Source organism: Siniperca chuatsi, linkage group LG20, assembly GCF_020085105.1.
Source record: "Siniperca chuatsi isolate FFG_IHB_CAS linkage group LG20, ASM2008510v1, whole genome shotgun sequence".
Taxonomy (NCBI): Eukaryota; Metazoa; Chordata; class Actinopteri; order Centrarchiformes; family Sinipercidae; genus Siniperca; species Siniperca chuatsi.
In genome coordinates this window covers 19,560,109-19,581,395 of record NC_058061.1, presented here as the reverse complement: position 1 = coordinate 19,581,395, position 21,287 = coordinate 19,560,109, and the positions used below count along the sequence as shown (strand labels likewise).

Here is a 21,287-nt window from a genome sequence, read left to right as displayed (position 1 = left end):
GTTACTGTTCCCCTTCTCTGACACCTTGCATACACCATTTCACACTTCCATACGAGGGAGACAAAGAGCAGAAAGATTATAAACACACACACACACACACACACACACACACAGGGCAGTAGAATAGGTAAGGAGGAGTGTGGGGAAGGGAGGGGAGAGAAAGTCCCTTAAAGAATTATTGCTGGAGAGACTGCATCTCTAGTTGTGTTCCTTCCTCTCAAAATTTCAGAGCCTTGACAATCAACGAACCTCGACCCAACTCTAATCAAGCTATATTTCTGTGTAATAGAAAAATTTGCCACAATTTATTGCAGCAATTATAATCAAGAGCGATGTTTCAGTATGACTGTTAGGGCCTTAATTGATTTCAACAAGCAAAAGTGCAGCAGAAGCTCTGAGTGCTGGGGTGAAATGAGAAGCAGAGTCTCGTGGTGAATTAAATAGTAAATAAATTAAATGAAGTGAAGATCTCAGAATGCGTGCGTGTGTGTGTGCGTGTGTGTGTTCAGATTAGCATGAGTTGGGCTCTGAGCAACTCATTCAGAACAATTAGAGCACGCTGGCCTCGAACCAGGTAAACAGGTGAGGAGTAATTGGATTTAAATTAGACATGTTCTCTACTCATAGCTACCTAATGTAACGTGCAGCACAATCCCCTCACTCACTCTTCCTTGTACCTCTTCTGTTTATCTCATTTAACATCCCTCGATCTCTTCCCACCCACAGTAGTTACATAATTCACCCTCTTGACTCCATCATACACTTTATCCTTTATCTTTCTCATACTGATTCCAGTTCTCCACCAGTCTAATTGCTTTTCTTCCAGTTAATCTTATCCATTATCTAACTGTGTATTTTTTTCTGCTGCTCTCAGAGTTTGCATGTGTGCATGTGCACCAGAGTATGTTTATGTGTTGCATCTGTTGCTATTTGGGTATATGCCTGTGCACATACTATATCAGGAAAAGTGTTTGCCTGCTAGTGTGTGTTTGTGAGAGTGTGTGTGTCTCACAGCTGCTGCAAGCAAGCAGTGGTGCTATTCCTCTGGGAGGGTTGTGTCTCAGCCCCAAGAATGAGTGTGTGTGTGTGTGTGTGTGTGTGTGTGTGTGTGTGTGTGTGTGTGTGTGTTAGCAGTTAGCAATTAGCATCAACTATCTTGACTGGGCTAAGAAGTGGTGATCCAGCACAACACTAAACACACACACACACACACACACACTCCCTCCTCTGTCTCAGTTACTCCTTACCCATATCCCCCTCCATCTCACTCTGAGGCTCAATGAAGGCTCATCAGAACAAAATCTGGATCTGTCGTGTCACTCTGACAGACCTGTCCAGAAGTGTCTTTTTTTGGGGTCTGGCTTCTGCACACACACACACACACACACACACACACACACACACACACACAAAGTGTATAGCGTATACACACACACACAAACAGAGCACTGTTTCCTCTTTAGATTCAGCGTCTAAGAAAACACAATGAAGCCAGCTTTTTCCAGGCACTTTCATGCAACATGCTGATTTTTGTTTTAAACCTTTGTTTTAGTAATAAAGAAATGCTGTTGCCCTCTTGGGAGGATTCAGTGACACCGACTCTTGTTCTAGTTTAAGTGTGGTTCTCTTTCTCATTTAGCATCTTATTGGTCCCAGTGGTAGAGACCAGTGTCTTTCTCTGGTCACTATCATGTCTTTTCTCATCCTTCACTGTATGAGGCCTTTAGAACTCCATTCCCCTCATGTCCTCAGCTCTACCATTACTTCACTCATTAGCAGACGGAGGCCAACACCCTCAATCAGGCTGAAGCCTTATTAGTTTGAATTTGATCCATAAAATAGCTAACTGGATTATGTTAATAAGACTGAAGAAGACTTATACAAATTTGTCCCTATTTCACACAGGACCATGTAGGTTTGGATTTTGTTTTCCCTTAATAATAACAACCTTCATTTAAAAACTGCATTTTGCGTTTACGTGTGTTATCTTTGACTAATATTTGAATTTGTTTGATGATCTGAAACATTTAAGTGTGACAAACACGCAAAAAAAAAAAGAAATCAGGAAGGGGGCAAACACTTTTTCACACCACTGTATGTGTATATATGCTGTCAAACACAGCGTATATTAGTTTACAGCTATTGCTAAAAAAATTATTCAACAATAATGGATATTAGTTAAGAGAGATGATATTCACATATAAGTTATTTTTTGTGATTATAACAATTTTAAAAACCAAATACAACCTATTTGCATTCTGCACAACACAATTTAACAACAATAAAACTGGTCAAATTATCTGTTATTTCTCATTTATGTATTCATTTGTTTCGGTGAAACTACACATTTAATGACTTACTTCCTTACTTCAGTTATTTCCTTACTGCTTTTACTTACTACGCCACAAGTCAACTTTACAATATGCTAGTAGCATTTTCATACCTCCACTTAATCTCATTAAAAAATAAACCTGCTTTGATATTCTGAAAAACTTGAGACTTTTTTTTTTTTTTTTTTTTTTTTTTTTTAAGACTTACAGACTACTACGACAGCCTCCCATCAGAGAATCCTATGTGATTAATCTGACAGTGACTAGGCAGAGCATGTGACTGGTCCTGGCTCTGTGTGTGTGTGTGTGTGAGAGAGAGAGAGCGAGAGAGTGAGAGTGAGAGAGATGGAGTGTGTCACTGGGCAATCACTGCTTTAATTTACTGGTCTAATTTCAGTTACGGGCTGGTCGAATAAACAGAACAGAGCAGTTTTACACAATCAGAATAGTGAGGCTGCGTTTGTGTTTTGTTTAGGTACTCAACCAGCATGTAAAGCTTAATTTAGCAATTCTTCACAAAAAGTGACAAGAGAAGCAAAACATCAAACACTGATGAAGCTAGTTTACTCCTCATCCCTCACTTTGTGTACAGAACTTTCCAAATCTCAATTACACTGGGCAAGTTTTGCTTTTGTGCTGCTACTTTTTGTAATTTGGGACAATAAGGTGGGTGTTTGTATGCCTTAAAATCATTCCTACTGGAGATTTAACCAGGTTAGTCCCACTGAGATGAAGAGAGTTGGGAGCATCTTGGATAAAGAATCAGCATCAAGGAAACAATGCAAGCTGCAGACCAGCTGCCGTGTGCTGGGGCCGGAGTGTGAGGCCGAGAGACGCTAACAAGCTCAACAAGCTGGTTAGGAAGGCCAGCTCAGTGACGGGAGGAGGAGTTGAGCTGGACTCTGTGGAGGCAGTGACGGAGAAGAGGATGCTGTCCAAGTTGGTTAGCATCCTGAACAACGTCTCCCACCCCCTCCATGACATGCTGGTTGTGAAGAGAAGCGTCTTCAGCCAAAGACTTAAACCCCCCAAGGTGTTCCACCGAGCGGCACAGGAGATCATTCTTGCCGGTGGCCATCAAACTTTTTAACTCATCTCTGCTGTGTCACAGTGTGGACATCAGTGGACTGGGAGGCTGCTGAGGTCCTACAGGACTCTAACTGGACTTACTATTACTGGACTGAACTTACAATTCATTTGTGCTGCGTGCGTATTGCTGCTGTGACATGAGAATTTCCCCCCAGGGATAATAAATACATACAGGGATATGTAAAAAAGACAAGTTGTGGTTTTACGGGAGGTTACAGGTGCAGGACTATTTCAGCCTGCTGGCACTATCCTCATACGGACAGACATGAGAGTGATTATCGATCTTTTCATCTAACTCGGCAAGAAAGCTTAAATAGGCCAATTTCCCAAAATGTTGAATTTTTCCTTTAAACTACAAGCTCTTGTTGATGAGAATCAAAGAATTCTCTTAAAAGTTTAAGGCTGGAACTTCTGATATATGTGGCCATAGGAAACATAAATATGACAGCCTTGGCTATCCATACTGAATTTCAGTCTGATTCAGACTGACAGCTGTCCAATTCATAACAAACAGCCTGTGTCAGGGCTGGCAGGAAGACTCACACACTTACACACTTCAACTGCAGTGTTAAGATTTAGACCCACTAGGCATCTAGATGTTAGGAAAGGGCTTTAAGGTCAGCTAATGCCTGGAAAGAGATAGCTGGGAAGAGGAGAGGAGCTCAGACTGACCTTTAAAGAACCACACTTAAACCAGCCAACACCCCAGGCACTGTTGTAGGTTGGCCCCACTCTGCATCTGTGTGAGTCTTTTGTCTTTTGTGTGCGCATGTTTCAAAGGTTACTGTGAATCTGCTGCCACTGTAAAGGTACTGATGTTGGAGTGCGCTGCAACCTGATCACTGCTCTTCAGGGTTGCTTTAGGGACTGATGACACATAAGTTTGTCAAGATCTCACACACACACACACACACACACACACACACACACACACACACACAGACACACTTACCTTATATGGTAGGAAGAGGGAGTTGACTACTGCTAGAAGACTTGTGGTGTCTGGGACATCCCTCTGGCCACAGATCACGATCTAAAAAAATAATAGTGGAGGATGGTGGGGGGTGTGAGTGGGTGGGGGGGAGAAGGGAGAGGACAGAGTGATAACGAGATGAAAGAGTATGAATAGAGTGAAATAAGAGGGGAAAGGTGACACATAAGAGGAGAGGAGAGGGGGAGGAAGTGACAGAGGTCAGTACCGTATTTGTAACAGTAACAAGGGAGGCAGGTGTTTTTTCTGGGACTGCCTCGCCTCGCTTCGTCCCTGAGCTTGTTACCCTCGCCGTGTAGCTTCGACTCATCCTGCGCAGGTCATATATGAGGACAGAAGGCTAACTATCCCCCTCCTCTCTGTGTTTCTACTCCCATTATTTCCTTCTCTGTTGCTTTGATTGTACAGCCTTCATACTAAAAGTTTTCTCAGGGTGACTGAGAAACTTCAGGGTAACTCCTGCTTTCCTTTGCCTGTATGCTGGTTTCAGGCTAAATGAGGGTGTTAATATTTCAAAAACGATTATATAACTGAGGCTGAAGAGCTCAAATAACCCATTAAATGCATGACAGCTGTTAAAAAAACGGAAAAAAGATTTTGAGAGTCACTATGTCCAGGGATTAAGTGTGCATGTATGCAGAGAGCTAAGATAGAACCACTGTCCTCAAATGGCCTATCTTAGTTCAACTGAGGTAAAAAAAAAAAAAAAACATTATTAGCTTCTTGTTTAAGGTGAGACATTTGCAAGTGGAGGTTAATCCAAACAGGGTTTGTATCAAGGTGCTTTGAGCCTCCAACTCAAGTCATAGTACAAGGATAAGTTGAGATATATTTGTTGAGATGTAGCAACACTAGTAGAAATAGCATACATTATAAATAATATAAAGGGAACGGTGAGGTTATCAAAGGTTACAAAACTGTCAATTTTCGCGTTGTGATAATGCAGAATGTGACCAAATACATTTATAGCCTTTATATTTGGCTTGGTCCTAATAAGAATGGTTTATGAAAAATAACTCTTGACTTCCTGACTTGAATTTGTATTGGTTTAATTGCATAATGATTAAGAGTGTACTGGAACACTACCAGAGAAACAACCAAAAAAAAAAAAAAAAGGTTTTGCACAAGATAGAAAATAGTTAACCTGACGCGCCAGATGGTTTGTTACACAGAACCATCTGAGAAGTCGTCCTTGGAAACTGTTGGGAAAAGGGAAGGCACTGGCAGGTGATTGGATGAACCATCTGTCTATCACCGTCTATCACGGGCTAACTTGAACCAATTGGATCAATGTAGTAGGAGAGCCGAAGCCAGTCAGGAGAAGAGCGAAAACATCTCTTCCATCGAGAAAAGCCTTCAGTGCCGTTCTTCGCTCTTCTTTCAATGAAGTTCTGATATATCTGATGCTATAGCAGCGTCTACGCTAACCTCCTTAGAAGCCGCCATTGTTGTTTTCGAACATACAGTCGCTTCGATTCTCGCTGTCGTCACACTTCAACCACGCCCGTAGCTGCCAGTAGCTCTTCATAGGCGCTGATTGGTCAGAATCACTGCGGTTATATCTAATGGTCTTACTGTTAAAAGGAACATAGTCCTCTGTATCACTGTGGCCTGCTGTAGCAGTCTAGTTTACTTATACTGATGCATTTCCTCTTCAGTGCATGGTTATTGATAATAGCAGTGAGTCAGCAAAGCCAGTATGGGGAGGTTCATTGTTTCAACAGCATCTTGCTCAGCGTTTTTTAAGTTGCTGCAAATTGTTTGGTTCCGTTCTTGTCGGTAATTGAAATGTCTATCGTGCTCGCACAATTTGTCAGGCAAGCCGGCAAATCAGGTAAACAAACCCACTCCCCCAAGCTAAGCTGGCACCTCAACAGAAAGCCAGGGGCTTAACAAATATGGTTGTCCCAGTCAAACAAATTTGGACCACTGGTTCAAACCTTTTGTTTGATCCCTGTGTCCCTCTACCTCAGAGAAGAATCTTCAATATGTGTTAACACACGTAAAAAGTGTAGTAGTATATGCCAAGTTAGCTATCAGTATACAGTATACATTCAATGAATATTAGTACATACAGTACACTCTAAGACAGGCTCTCTGACCATGACAACTCTGATTACTCTGTCAATACGAATTGAAAGTACAGTTGTCAACACCACCCACTAGCAGTCTAGATGTCTACATAATTAGCAGCAAAGTTTTAATTTATATCCTACCCATCCATTAAAACACTTAGATAAAGAAGACTTAAAGGAGCTGGAGGCTGGAGGCTGGAGGCTTGAGGCGTGAACACAGAGTACAAAGTAAATCGCTCTGGTGCCTAAACTAGCATGTACCCATCAGTTCATGTGAGCGTGTGTGTGTGGATGTAAGAATAACCTGTTTAAGTGTGTAGTGCTGGGCCATAAGAGCCCGGGCCATTTCAGGCAGTGCTATGGGGACCCTGGTGAGACGGTCAGAGAAGGCTGCCAGCAGCTGTTGGGACCTCTGGAGCCACTCCTGTCTTCCAGTGTAGTGGGACAGACGCAGGAGATTGGAAGCAGACACTGAGTTAGCGCTGGGCTCAGCTCCGTCCTGATCTGAGAGACACACACACAAAGATACACAACAGTTTTTAGAAGGCTTCGACAGTTATAGTCTTAGGCTGGAACTGAATCTAGCAGGTTTCACAGTGCAAATATTTAATCAGAATAAATATAAAATATTGATTGGGGGAGCTTTAACTGTCTGTACCTCAGCTGTTGTGTATTTTGTTACACTAGATCTGATGTTACCTTAATCATCATATTGTTTAACCCATTTATCGTCGGCTATGTTTGCTTTAAGCCACAGAAAATACACATGAACTCAATAAACAGAACGTTTATGGCCTTCCTTCTCCAGTCCTTTTCAGCTCTGTACCGATACAGAAGACACACAGATACAGAAAGACAAGCAAAACATTTTAAAAGGAACTTTGTCAACAGAGTCAAAAAGAAGATGTATGTGTTAAATAGGATGGGTGCACAACATATATTATATCTCTACTCTTTCATGAGACATAAATCTTGTAACAAATGTGATGCCTCTGGTCCAAAACATGAGACTTTCTGTTACAATTTGTCAAACTAACAGGAAAGATGGCAAGCTATTAAGTTAAAATACAGACTCCCATGACTTCTCCCAGTACACAACCATCCCAGAGTCTCAATGTGTGGTGTGATGTGATGGGACTAACAGATGACCTCATGACTTAGCCCTGTTAAGTGATTGGTCCTTATCTCTTATCAGTGTCCAATAAAAGCCTGGAGGTGATCTTCTCATAACCCATGACCTCGCTAAATGTCTGTGTGTGTGTGTGTGTGTGTGTGTGTGTGTGTGTGTGTGTGTGTGTGTGTAGGAGAGAAAGAGTTTTGAGTTGGTAGCTGACACAAGCCGTTTGTAAGTCAAACACAGTCACACACACACACAACTCTAGAGTATACTGAATATAATTTTATAATTATTTTTATGACAAGCATGAATGTACAATTGCATATAGATGCCCGTGAACGCCCATGCATGACTGAACTGCAGAAATAATTACATTTTATCCTGCAGTATGTTTCAGCTCTCCCTGAGCCCCATGACAAGAAAGTTTCAACACACACACACACACACACACACACACACACATACACATACATATACACACACACACAGAGGTTGAGCGAGCAAGTCTGTCCGCTTTCCACATTTCACATATCTCACATATAACTGAATGGCCCCGAAATAATCACATGAATAAATTGTGGAAAAATCACCCTACAACCCTACCCTCACTATAACAGAGTTTTATCGGATATTAAATAACATGTCTATAATTAAATGAAATTCCCAATAAAATTCAGTTATGAATGAATGATGAAAAACGTTTTATAATAATGAGTCAAGTTTTAATAATTACTTCACATATTGTTGGCTAATTTATATATTTAACACAGTTTATTCATATGATTATTTAATTCATGATGTCTTTTTTATTTATTTAATATTGAACATTTCAGGGTTCCATAAAACACCACTTACACTTTTATCAGTTTTTAATACTCTATATAGACACACTGATGTTTTTAAACTGAAGCGACCCACAGCTGATGTACCCAACATTTTTTGACTTTTGTCAAGCGGGAATACATCTGAAAGTGCATTCTGGAAAAAGAGACGAAAAACATTTTAACAAACAGCCGATTTGTCTTGAATAAAAGTAAAATACGTTGTCAAACAGTATATATGTATATCATTCTAACCTTACTCCTTAAAAACAAATACAAACAGGGAAGTCTGGCAGGGCGGTAAAATGTACAGTGGCAGTGTGGTGGGGTAATCCGTCTTGCAGTGACAGGCTACGCTGCTGGGACAGGCGTCCACACTGCGGCAGCTGTAGCGTCACTAATGGGTTTCAACTCTACACAGCACGGCCAGCATAATGGCACAGTCAATCCTCTCAGATGAGAAATCTCTCATACGTCAGCTCCGATAAACACACACACAAAGGCAGGTGTGACGGCACGTAGGGACAGGCACTCCCGCACACACACACACAAAGCTCGCACGCACATGCAACCATCATCTCTGATCTGTCAATAGTTCTCAACAAGAATAACTATAAGGTTTTTCCTTGTTCCTCCGCCCATCTGTGGCATCTTGCTCCTGTCTGAACTATTCGCACCAAGCTATCAGTCATAGGTACATGAGTTTGCGTGTTTGTGAGTATGTGTGTGTCGTTCTTTTTCAGGTGAACAAAATATAGACCCGTGGCATCTGGAACATTAAAACTAACAATCTTCCAGATAGAAGTTTGTTTTTTTTCTTATGCCGAGGTTATATGTTAACACATGAAGACTAGCTTACTGCTTGTTCAAAGCTTGCCACTCTGAAGATAATATACAGATATACAGCTAAAGTAGTCTCAATCTCTGGAGATCAATTACACACTCAAAAACGAGTTTATAACATCATTACACAAACCACAAAAAGAAAGACCAAAGCCAACCATATGATTTTAGTCTGATATACTACTACTTTTTCCCTTTGCCTAGACCCAGAACTCAGAAAACCCAGAATAACATTTTTTTTTTAATCCTGTAATGGTTAGAAAAGAAACGACACAGTATGAGAGCCATCAGGATGGGGAAAAGACCAGCCTATTGACAGCACATAATGTATTAGAAGAAAGATATTACACTGAGTAGAGATGACAAGAGAATAAGAATATAAATATAAATGGGAGAAACAAGCTGTTAAAATAAATGGTCGCTGTCAGACGGAGTAGCTCGAGAGCAAAAAACAAGAAGAAACAGACAACGGCTAGATCCAGACTGGAAACTTTGGTCTGACAGATCAAAGGTACAAAGTGTCAGCTTCTCTGAACTGCCAGCAGTCATCAGTTGGAGGAGTGGACTGGCAGCTGAAGAAAGGCTGCCGTGAATGTCAAGGTCAGACCTATTCATTTTTATAACCCATCAACCCCTGGTCCAAAAACCCTCTTTTAGCCAAAGACATTGGGAGGTAATGCAGCTTTGCAACATTAAACTACATACTGAATAAAAGACAAACTTATCTGGAAATTTCTTTTGGTATATCTTATGGTTATAGTATTTTTATTGTTTTGATGTATATGTGTGATGAGCCAATTTTAATTTGTGTCATTAAATATGTTATTACATAGTGTGTCCACCAGAGAGCAGTAACAAGTTTGTTTTGACTGTAAAATGTACGCTCCAAAAATCCACTATCAGTCAGGCTCTAGTGTAAAAATAAACAAGACCAAGAGTCTACAGCCAAGCCAGCTGCTCTGTGAGGCTGTACTGAACTAAATACTAATGTCAGCATGCTAACATGCTCACAATGACAATGCTAACTTGTCGAGGATTAGTAGGTATAATGTTCACCATCTTAGTTTAATGTATTAACATGCTAACATTTGCTAATAAACACTAAACACAAAGTACAGCTTGATGGTAGTGCTAGAGGAAAGGTTAAGGAATTACCAAAGTTATTACAGTTCATCCTGAGGAGAACATGAATGTCCATACCAAATTTAATGGCAATCCAGTCCATCCAATAGCTGTTTAGACATTTCAGTCTGTTTAGACTCAAAGCTACAAGCTACAACATCAAGGCGGTACTAGATGAAAAGTCAGATGATCACCAAAGTCAGTAGGATTTGTCCTCTGGGGACCATGAATTTGCTGGCAATCCATCCAATAGTTGTTGAGATACTTCAGCCTGGACCAAAGTAGTGGAACAGTCCAATCAATATTGCCATCCATTCCATGCTGCTAATGCAATCCAATGTTTTTGTTCATGATATGATTACAAATGACACAAGTGGCTTCTTTCAACACACACTATTGTAAAAAAATTATTTAGAAAGCATCTCCAAAATTGAACTGCAATGATATTGCTGGAAAAAAATGAGTATGCCATTTTGCATGAAGACTTTGAAGCAGGAACGGTATTAAAAACTGAAAAAATGTTGTACATACACTTGTCCACTGATTATTATAAAAAAGTTGAATCATGAAATGTCACACTGTCATGTCTGCAAGATTAAACTTTTTAGAGTTATTATATTTTATGCCAACGGTGTACCTTATACCTGAGCTGAAAGCCGAGGTGTGAGGGCCACAAAAGGACACAAAGAAGGAAAATGCAGCGAGTAAAACAAGAAAAAATAAGATTCAGGATGAAGTTAAGATGTAAGTGAGATGAGAAGAGGCAGAGGCAGAAAGTGGATTTCAGAGTCCCACATTGTGCGTGCTGTTTCAATCTGTCAAAGGCAGATGGACTAAGAGACGGAATGGAGACAGATTTGACAAGTCTGGTGATCAAAGTAGCTGAAGAATCAGAGCATCACTCTTTGAGTGCTTTCATGGCAGAGAAGTTCAACTTGAGTGAGAGACGGTTGCACCTCACTGGAGGTAGATAGGGGAGGTCAATATTCCTCTGCTGCCGTCTTTTATCCTCTACCTATTCATCCATCCATCCATCCATCCATCTATCCTTGCCTATCTCGTCTCCTGTGATTGAAGTGTAGCAATGGAGTGAAACTGGCAGCGATATTACAGCAGAAGCTTCCATCTTGTTAAGCTCTTATCAATCGATAAGGTGAAAGATATACATAGGCAAGAGAGAAAGAGATGGATGGATCAACTAACATTTTGTTTTGTTCAAATAAATTACAGCCATCTATTCATGCTTCTTTGGTTCCTTCAAATCACAGGGATCAAATTGTGGCATTGTGTTGATATTAGCAATCTGTCTGCAGTATCTGCAGGCCTCAAGCCCTGTATTTATTCATCAGCCTGAGCTATCCATCTTTGAACTTGTCTAAGCCACAGAAGTATGCTGCAGTGGTACTATTATTCACCTGTCCATCAAGCCTTGCATGCATCTCTTAACCTATTAGAGCCACAGCCAGCAGCAGCAGCAGCAGCATCAATACCTCATTTATTTTCTACAACTGGACGGTAAGGTAGGTCTGTCGGCCCACTACTTTGGTCCAGACTGAAATATCCCAACAACTATTAGATGGATTGCCATGAAATTTTGTACAGACATTCATGGTCTCCAGCGGATGAAGCCTGATGACTGCAGTGATCCCTTGACTTTTTCCTCCAGCACCACCGTGAGGTTGACATTTGTGGTTTTGAGCCAAATATCTCAAAAACTATGCAGACATTCATATCCCCCAAAGGATGAATTGTAATAACTTCTGTGACCCCTTCCTTTCCTTCTACCACCATCATCAGGTCCAAATTTTAATTTATCTAAAACCTGGAATCCTTGCATAAGTAATGACATCCCCATCACCCTCTGCTGTACTTTGTGTTTAGTGCTAATTAGCAAATATCAGCATGATCACATGCTAAAGTGAGATGGTGAACATGTTAACATTATACTTGCTCAATAGCCACATTTTAGCATTGTTATTGTACACATGTTAGCATGGTGACTTTAGCATTTAGCTCAAGGCACCGTTGTGCCTAAGTACAGCCTCACAGAGTCACTAGCATGGCTGTAGACTCTTTGTCTTGTTCATATGATTATGCCTTTTCAAATGATGATGGTGTGTGATTTAATCATCCCCAATTGGCAACACCTATAAAAAGTTGATTAAAACCATGATATAACCCCAATAATGACAGTTTTCTGTCAAATTTAATAATACAAGAATGCTGATATATAATATAATGTGAAATTTCTAGTGGTTTTCACTAACAGAAATAATGATGACTTTGTATGGATTTGTAACATTTCAGGATAGTATTTCTTGGAAGGTGTTGGAGCTTTATGTGAAGCATAGACTGATATAATCCAATCACACTCCTCTTAAATTCCAGACACTCACATCTCTCAAGGCAGGGCTGCATATATTCTTATTTTAACCTATAACTTATAAAAGGGTTTAAAAAGAAACAAAAATCACTATAAAACTACGTACAAATTATGGCTGACTTGTGTCATGCGTCAGGCCTTTCACATCATGATGTTCATGTCCGTCACACAAAGGGCTGGGTGTCAAAATTCAATACTGTTATGGTACAGGCAAGTAAGAAAAAAATCCAGTCTCAGACAAGGCCAACTTTAGCCATTGACATCATTAGTGTCAGGGGAAAAGTATGTTTGTTTCAATATCTAGACTGGTGATATCTACTCATATATCAATGTATCCATCCCTCACCCTCTTTGAGTTGTAGCAGAACAGTGCTGTCACTGGGGTCGCTGCAGAAGTAGCCTCCGCCCTGGTCATCCCAGAACAGCTCGTCCTGCCTGAGCTGCAGCTCCTCGGCCCACTGCAACCACTCCGTCTGCAGCGTGGCCTCATACAGGTCCAGCAAGCCGCAAATGATGAAGGCATAGTCATCCAGGAAACCTGAAATAGGCGGAGATCTGGAGAATACAGCGGGGGAAGGGAAAATGAAAATCAGAGTTGGAGAAGAGCGAGAATGAGGACAGTTTTCATTAAGAATTTATTGATAGATCAGTGCGAGAAGTGTTGAAATGGGTTACTGCTGGTGAACTAGTTCAGCTTCTTGCTGTTTTCCCCCTCATCTTTTACATTCCAAATCCTTGTTTACAGTGCCTGAAGAAGATCAAGCTATGGTTTCTATCAAGACCGTATAGAAACCCAGAAGAATTGGCTTGAAAGATTTGAAGCCTGAAGGAATTTCTGACAGTACAGGGCTACATTACGATACACATATCGGGCTGAGTATAATCTCTCCCTAAAGCATGTTTCTCTGTGAAATTACTGATTTGCCTTCTGTGTGCTTGTCATACTGTAGAAGGCATCAGAGACATTTATACGTGTACCCGCACTCTTTGAAGTTTCAAGTGACGGAGGACAGTAATTAGACAAATCTGATTACAGTCAGACCTCCCTCTCGCATCAGTGTACCACCTCTCCCTTCACCTGGCTCTCCCTCTATCCTCTTTCACGTAAACTTTGCACCCTCTAAAATTTGTATCGCTCTTTTCATTTATACTTTATTTCACTTTGAAATCCTCTCTACACCTGGGGTTTTTTGTCTTGTAAACATCTGTCTTAATTTTACAATTTGTTCTCTGTCATTGGTTTATAATGTGATTTATTGTTCAGTTACACCCACACCCCAACAACAAGCACCACCCCCCTGGGCTCCCACACTGCCCCCCCCTCTAATTTCCACAATGGCACCCCATCTGGGTGAGTGCAGGGGGATGGACGATGACAGGAAGCCAGATAGTGCTGCGTCAGGCGAGGCTGGTGGCTGATGGTCAAGAGGCCGAAAACAGGAGGAGACTGACTGAGTATGCATGAAGTGCATGAGGATTTTGAGAGGTCATGGAGGGGTGAGGAGTCATATCTAAGCCTATCTTTCCCAGACAGAGGTTGACTCATAAGTTGAAAGGAGACAGCAGGCACTCTTGCACTGGACAGGACAAGGCCAGTTGAATGTAAATCCAAAGTGGAAGAATGTATTTGGAATTTGACCTTATGACAAATTTCAAACAAAAAGATTGTCTATAGCAATGCTAATGGCTCTGTGACTGAAATCTTTACCTGATGATGGCGCTAGATGAAAAGTCAGGGGATCACAAGCTCCATTCATAGATCAATAGAGAAGCTTAGAGGAAGGGCTGTGAGGAACTCTTTATCAGAGGTGGGAAAGTTAACCAGAACTGCATTTGCCAAACCGACCAGTTAGTCTTCATCCCGGAAGTCTTTTCTCTTGTAAAACTGAAACATACTGCTAGAAATCACTTCAGATAAAGCATAAATATCACCTTTGTGGGGCATGTCCCAGTAAGTTTCCCAGTGTAGCATCATCTTGCCTCGTTCTGGTGCAACCATAATGGGCTCATTACTATCCCCTTGTGGTTGGAGAGCAGAAAACACCCACTACAACTGCAGCTGGTGAGAACAACAATAACAAGCCCGTTTCGCACTCAAAAACATTCATAATAACGTTTGAGGGCCTTGCAAATTACGGGAGTTTCCCAGGAGAAACAACAGAACGCGAGGGTGCCGGGAGAAATACGGGAGAAACCCGGGAGAGGTATGCCTTTGTTTTCGCTTCCAAATATGTAAACTTTTTTTTTTTATTAAACCTGCAAGATCCTGTGACTGTTCATGTTTCTTGGCATGTCAGACTTTTTTTTAAGCAGATCTCAGCAATTCAATTGGTGAGTACAATGTCATTATTACTCCCTGTACACTTTATTAAGGTCAGTTTTAGAGCTTCTGGGCTTGTTTTTTTTTTTTACATGAGCAAAAACTTCCTACTCTTGGTACATCTTGTAAAATAAACTTTGGTCATTTCTACCTGTGCTACCTCCTTCCCCACACTAACTCCTTCTCTCACATAGCGACATGTCGTCGAGCTGAGGTGACTCCAGCCACAGGGATGCCAACTTAAGACAAAACCTCAAGGAGGGCATCACTGACACACAAACACAAAAATGTAAAGGCCTTTCAGAAATACTCAACAGCCTTTTCACCCACACCTTCAACAGTGCACGTTAAAGGAGTCTTTTCCCTGAGAGCAAAGATAAAAGGCCTTGTCAGTGTCCTGTATCATAGCACTCGGAGACAGTTTTATAATAATGGCTTCATAATGATTCTCTCATACACTAGCTACTTCACTTCCCCTGAATAAGCCTGAGAGGGAGAAACCTGCTGGGGCGATATGGGTCACGTAAACGCATCGACTCCCATCATTTTTACAACAGCAGTGACCTTTATGTTAGAGAAGAGTTTATTATGCTTGCTCGTGCTACACAATGTACTGTTTAACTATTATGCTGTGCCATTACGTATGAAATAACACATACTACACACACACACACACACACACACACACACACACACACACACACACACACACACACACACACACTAGTTTATTTTGACTCAATCCAACATGCAACCTCCTGGTGCTGTGAATACTCACTAGTGCACCAAATGTGTACTTTATTAATCTGTGGCAAAAAAAAAAGTGCTTGATGTATTTTTGGTCTGGAGCTGTTTATCATGATTTGGGCGAGGCCCCTTTCTAATTACGGGAAATCTCAAAGCTACATCCTATAAAGATAGTGTGCTTCATTGGTGGCAACAGTTTAGGGAAGGCCTTTTCCTGTTTCAACATGACAATGGCCCCATGCACAAAGCCAGGTCCATAACGAAAAGGTTTTCCCAGTTTGGTGTGGATGAATTGGAATGCCGACATCAGCAGCTGACCTCACTAATGCTCTTTTGACCAGGGTCCAAAATGAACTTTTTGGTCTATCTGCCAATGGCTGGTAAACTGTAATGACTGGTAAGTGCAGTGCAAAACAGCCTGCACATGACCAAAAAGTGTTGGCAAATCAAGTAAGAATGAGTCAACATCACCAGTGTCCCACTAGGACCTTGTCACTGTCTCAGTGTTCCCATTCTCAGGCCTCCCTCTGGTCCCTGAAGACAGTAGTAAGACTCTCAATCATCCAGTGCCAGGCAAGGGCCACAGAATCTCAACACCTCCACAGCCTATTAACCCAGTTAGTCTCAGCACCTACCATCCCTCCTGGTAAATTAGTCCACGGCCCATATGTGATTTACCCCTGCATGGAAACTAAACCAGGCTTGAGAAAAGGGCCTAGGTAAGCCTCCTCAATGCTGACACCATGCTGAATTGGACATTTATGAATGAGACAGAAGCCGTGGAATAAGGCCACAGTGTTTAGGCAGGAGTGTGTATCTGTTCATGCGTGTGTTTAAAATTGCATGCATTTCATCATGCGTGTTGTGGGTCTCCTGGCATATTTTTCTGCTGATTTGGTAGCATTTCACACTCACTCATTCACAGTAACTAGGGCACAGGGCTGGCCAACAGAACAAGGACACCTGGAGTGGAGGTGCACAATCAACAAGGCACTGTGTGTTTATATTCTGATGCTTCGAGAACATTCGCAGTCTAAACGACTGATTGAATGCTGCCACCAGCCGATCAGTAAGTTTACGTTATTGCTGGCTGTGAACTTCTGTTTCCTTTTTGTCAGGTTATGGGATTAAAGATTTTGTTAACACAGCTACATTTCTGCTGGAGGAACCTGATTTCTTGGCCATGTTTTGTTCAACCAAAACTAGGATAAGTAAGTCTAAATGATTCACCATGGTTGATCAGTACGCATGTACTATGCTTAAATTCAAACACATACAATCAGAAAGAAAAACTGCATATTCTCCTGCTACAGAGCCTCTCCTCTCACTGCGCTGTCAGTCCAAAAGCTCTGATCAGGAAAAAAACTCTTCAACATCATATGTCACTCAACAGGCATCTATAATCCACTTAAAATATGGCCAATCTTGTTTCAAATATACAGTATGATAGAGGATAGAGGAGAAATCTCATTACTGACCTGTGCATGTAAAGGTAGTTTTACAGTAACCAGGTTACTGCAGTGCATGTGAACGTGTTCTCTGATTTCCTGCCCTAACCTGATTTATCCCAATATCCTTGTTTCCTGTTTGCGTATAAACAATTAGTCATCCTCGCACAGTACAACTGCTTATTGCTCCTGTTCTGAAAGTGAAACTCTTCCTTACAGAATTTTCTACAGTGTTTCTTTAATCGTAGAGTTAAGTGAATATTAATGTATTACTGTTCCAATGCTAGAAAGGGACAAAATGTTTTTTTCAGGCATCAAGGAAAAAGAGACAAGTAAATGACTAGTTTGAGTTTAAAAGGTAGGTGTAACATAACAGTGGCCAAAATGCTAATTATGGTACTTGATATGCATTGTTAAAAAGGTACCCTGTTAAGTTTCTAACTACTAGTGGCGCTATGGGGCAAGAAACACCCACTTGATTCATCTAAATCAGACTGCTGAAGACTCCTATTAGCTTCAGTAAAACCTAAAAAGAAGGCGTGTTTACACAGAATGAGGACTGTGGTTATTGTCCCCCATTACTTACACTGACATTGCTTTAGGAAAGGATGTCTTTGCAGTGAGTATGGACAAGGGGAGCAATTACAGCAACGAATAACCCTTTCAATGTACATGAGGGCATGTAAGTATTGTATTAAGATATGCTTGTGAACCTATCCTAGTCTTTTTCTCGGACTCTTGATCGTGTCAAGATTATTTTAAGAAATAAAACATTTTTGGGGTTTTTTTGACATCGTATGTCGACATCTTTAATATTTAATGATGGAAGTATTTGGACAGTGACAATATGCCAGGGTTTAGCAGCAGGAGGCCTTCCAGAGGACCCAGGTTCCTTTAGCCATTCTGATCTGTCCTTAATCGAGACACCGACTCCCTACCTGCTCCTGGGCTGCTGAAAACATTAAAATAGCTCTCATTTGCTTTGTCTCTGACACAAGAAGAAACCTGGACTATCCAACAAAGCAAGACAGAAAATCCCAAGATCATTTTAAGGCATTACTTTTGTTCAGCTTTGGGGCAGAATGTCCCTGTTAACAATGTCAAAACACCAGTTCTAAAAATGGAGTGTAGGGACCCACTTGCAGTAAAATCAGGAATATTTAATTTTTTTCAACTGCAATTGTAGTAAAATATCACTATTAACAACTAGATAATGTATACGAGTGACAATTCTGATCACAGGTTTCATTCTCACTACTTTTATCTGATCTCTACACAGTGTGGACACACTGTAGTCATACAAACCTAATCACAGTCTATGTGGAGGACCATGACATGGGGACATTTAAGAACCCCTGTTGAAGAGTTTAACACTCAGACCATCAGCTAATCTGCTGCATGAGGACTGTGTTTGGGTGGGTTGATCAGGCTTGATTGACAGTGACCTGGCAACATAACTAGGAAACCCCACAAATGTTACTAAATTCTGATTGGTGCACAGGAGTGTGTGACACAACGTCTTACCAACTGAACACAGCTCACTTCAAAACACTCAGAAGTGCAGAGAGACACACACACACACACACACACACACACACACACACACACACACAGAAATCTCCAAGTGCAATAACCAAATCTGTTCATATAGGACCCAATCATTCATATAACAACAAGCTGATTGAGAAAATAGGTGTTCAGGGCCTTTAAATCTCAACTGCCACATTATCAAAACTCTCTTCTTACATCTGTTGCACCTCCATCTGGTCTCCACGGTAACAGGATCGGAGGATGGTCTGCCGCTCAGCATCCCACAGGTGCTCCTTTAGGAAGTTGCCAGCCTGCACTGCCCTCTCCAGCAGGGCCTTGTCCCCCAGTACAGCGCCAACACGAGCGTAGGCCGAGAGCATGAGACCTGAGGGGAGCCAAGAAGAAGTGATGGTGGCAGTGGTGGGATGATTAGCTATAAAATGGCTGTTACTCATCTTAAAACATCGTGTCCTCTCTCCGCGGAGGTACCAATGTGTAGCCACACCACAGTCCCTTAGTTAGCTTAGTTATTTTTCACACCCTTTGAAGTGTCCTTGTTCTCTCTCATTCCTTCTCTCTTCCCTCTCTATATCCATTCCTTCCTCCATCTTTCCCTCCACTCCTCTTTCATGTAGTGTATCAAAGCCTGGTGAGTGCACAGCCTGGTCTTCAAAGTGTTGCAGCGGAGGACAGGTGATTAATGGAGGGGTTTCTTCATTAGAGAGGAGAAGGGGAGTCTTGCGTCTAATTGGAAAGTTCTCGGGATCGCAGAGCCTCATTACCTCACTAACACACTCTGTCTTGAGACGTCAGCCCTAGGAGCAACATTTGTGGTTGTATGGAGTGTGTTTGTGTGGTGTGCTTTTTGTTCTTGTAATAAATCACTGTGACAATCACTGAGACAATGTGCTGGATAAACAATGTTAAGGGGTGTCCAAATTGGCATCACACTAATGGAAAGTGACAACTAGTGTCTCTATAATAATCTACACACATTTTCATACTGCTAATGTCTGTATGCACATTTGTGTGTGCAAATCTGACCATCAACTTCTACAGTACAGTATGCCTAGGCAATAACAGGCTTTTATATTTGTTCTTCTAATGCCCCTGCTTGGCAATCAACAGTGGTTTGTTCTGATTTAGAGAAGAAGAAGCATGGCATGGCAGTTAGGTACTTTGACAGGTAGCAACACCAACACCTGATGTGGACCACTATCAATACGCTTTTGAATAAACCAATTTAATGTGGTATGGTTGTTTTGATTGTCAATGTATTTTAATGGAAGGATGATGTAGCTGCATTTTTTTGTCTAAGAGCATGAGATGTAAAATAAAATCTTTCTGGATCACCTGTCAAACTGCAACAGACACCAAACAAGTGACAGCAGGTCTAGGTTTACACAATACAATATGTTTACAATCCATCGACCTCTCCATATTGTAATTTTACTATTGGTATTTCTGTCTACTCTGTACACACAACATATATTGCATTTCTGTCCATCTTGGAAGGGGGATTCCCTCAACTATTGCTCTTCCTGACATTTCTTCCTTTTTTTCCCCAGTTAAAGGCGATTTAGTTAGTTTTTCCTTATCTGAAAAGGATTCCCTTATCTCTAAGGATAGAGGGCGTTGTATGTGTTAATATGCTTATAATATTTTCTTACTAGTTGTATTATATTTAGTTGGCCAATAACTGCCTGTATGAGAGTTTACATGGTATTGTGTATTGAGAGGAAGTGGGGGCTCTTGTTGTGAAAAACAAACAGGAAGTGTTGCTGTTGTCAGACAACAATTTCATCAATTGCATCATTATATATAATTTATCCCTGACTTAAGAAATATAGTAATTATCCTTTAACAAAAATAAAGTCCAACTGGCATTGTGGCATAGAGTCAAGCTTAACTCATTTGGACCCGTTTTAGTAAAAAAATAAATAAAAAAACCTGAACACCACTGTCTGTCATCAAACGGTACTGCTATCCTTGTGGCCTAGAGAGTGAGACGTGCCAAACCTTGGCAATTCAAAATAAATCAGGAAATCAATATAGGACTGTACGCTAGCGAGCTAGACAGCTTTTTCAAGTCACTTGACATTTGAACTAACAAGAAAGGAAAGTTATAAAACTGTGAGCAGACAGGGAGCACTATAGGTACACTCTGTGATGGACACTGCACTTAAGACTGAGTGTAGTAAAACATGCTGTACTTGCAACCCTTCCCAACACCAATTAGTGCAATGAGGGAAACATGAAGAAGCCTATTCAGCCTTACTGTACCTCGTTGGCTGATTTCCAGACCAATTCAGCCTGTTTACCCTTCTGAATGTGTACATCTCCTTGGACATGTACAATTTAAATTAAGTATCATTAGTCTGATAGTGATGTAAAATCCATTTCATGTGCACAATACTTACTCTTATCTGTGTCTGTCAAAGAGAGAGCTAAAAGAGATGTTTAATATTTAA

The 21,287-nt window shown here is 41.1% G+C and overlaps 1 protein-coding gene across 2 annotated transcripts in view; it reads right to left on the bottom strand.

The window, feature by feature from the left end:
* spata20 (spermatogenesis associated 20) overlaps positions 1-21,287 on the bottom strand; it is a 43,661-nt gene that overhangs the window by 13,732 nt on the left and 8,642 nt on the right. For both annotated transcript variants that reach the window (XM_044179330.1, XM_044179329.1), the window contains exons 12-15: positions 19,033-19,201; positions 13,118-13,326; positions 6,790-6,989; positions 4,372-4,452 (exon numbers count right to left, since the gene is read on the bottom strand). In XM_044179330.1, the coding sequence (XP_044035265.1) occupies positions 4,372-4,452; positions 6,790-6,989; positions 13,118-13,326; positions 19,033-19,201 (659 nt within the window). The remainder of the gene's footprint in view (positions 1-4,371; positions 4,453-6,789; positions 6,990-13,117; positions 13,327-19,032; positions 19,202-21,287) is intronic.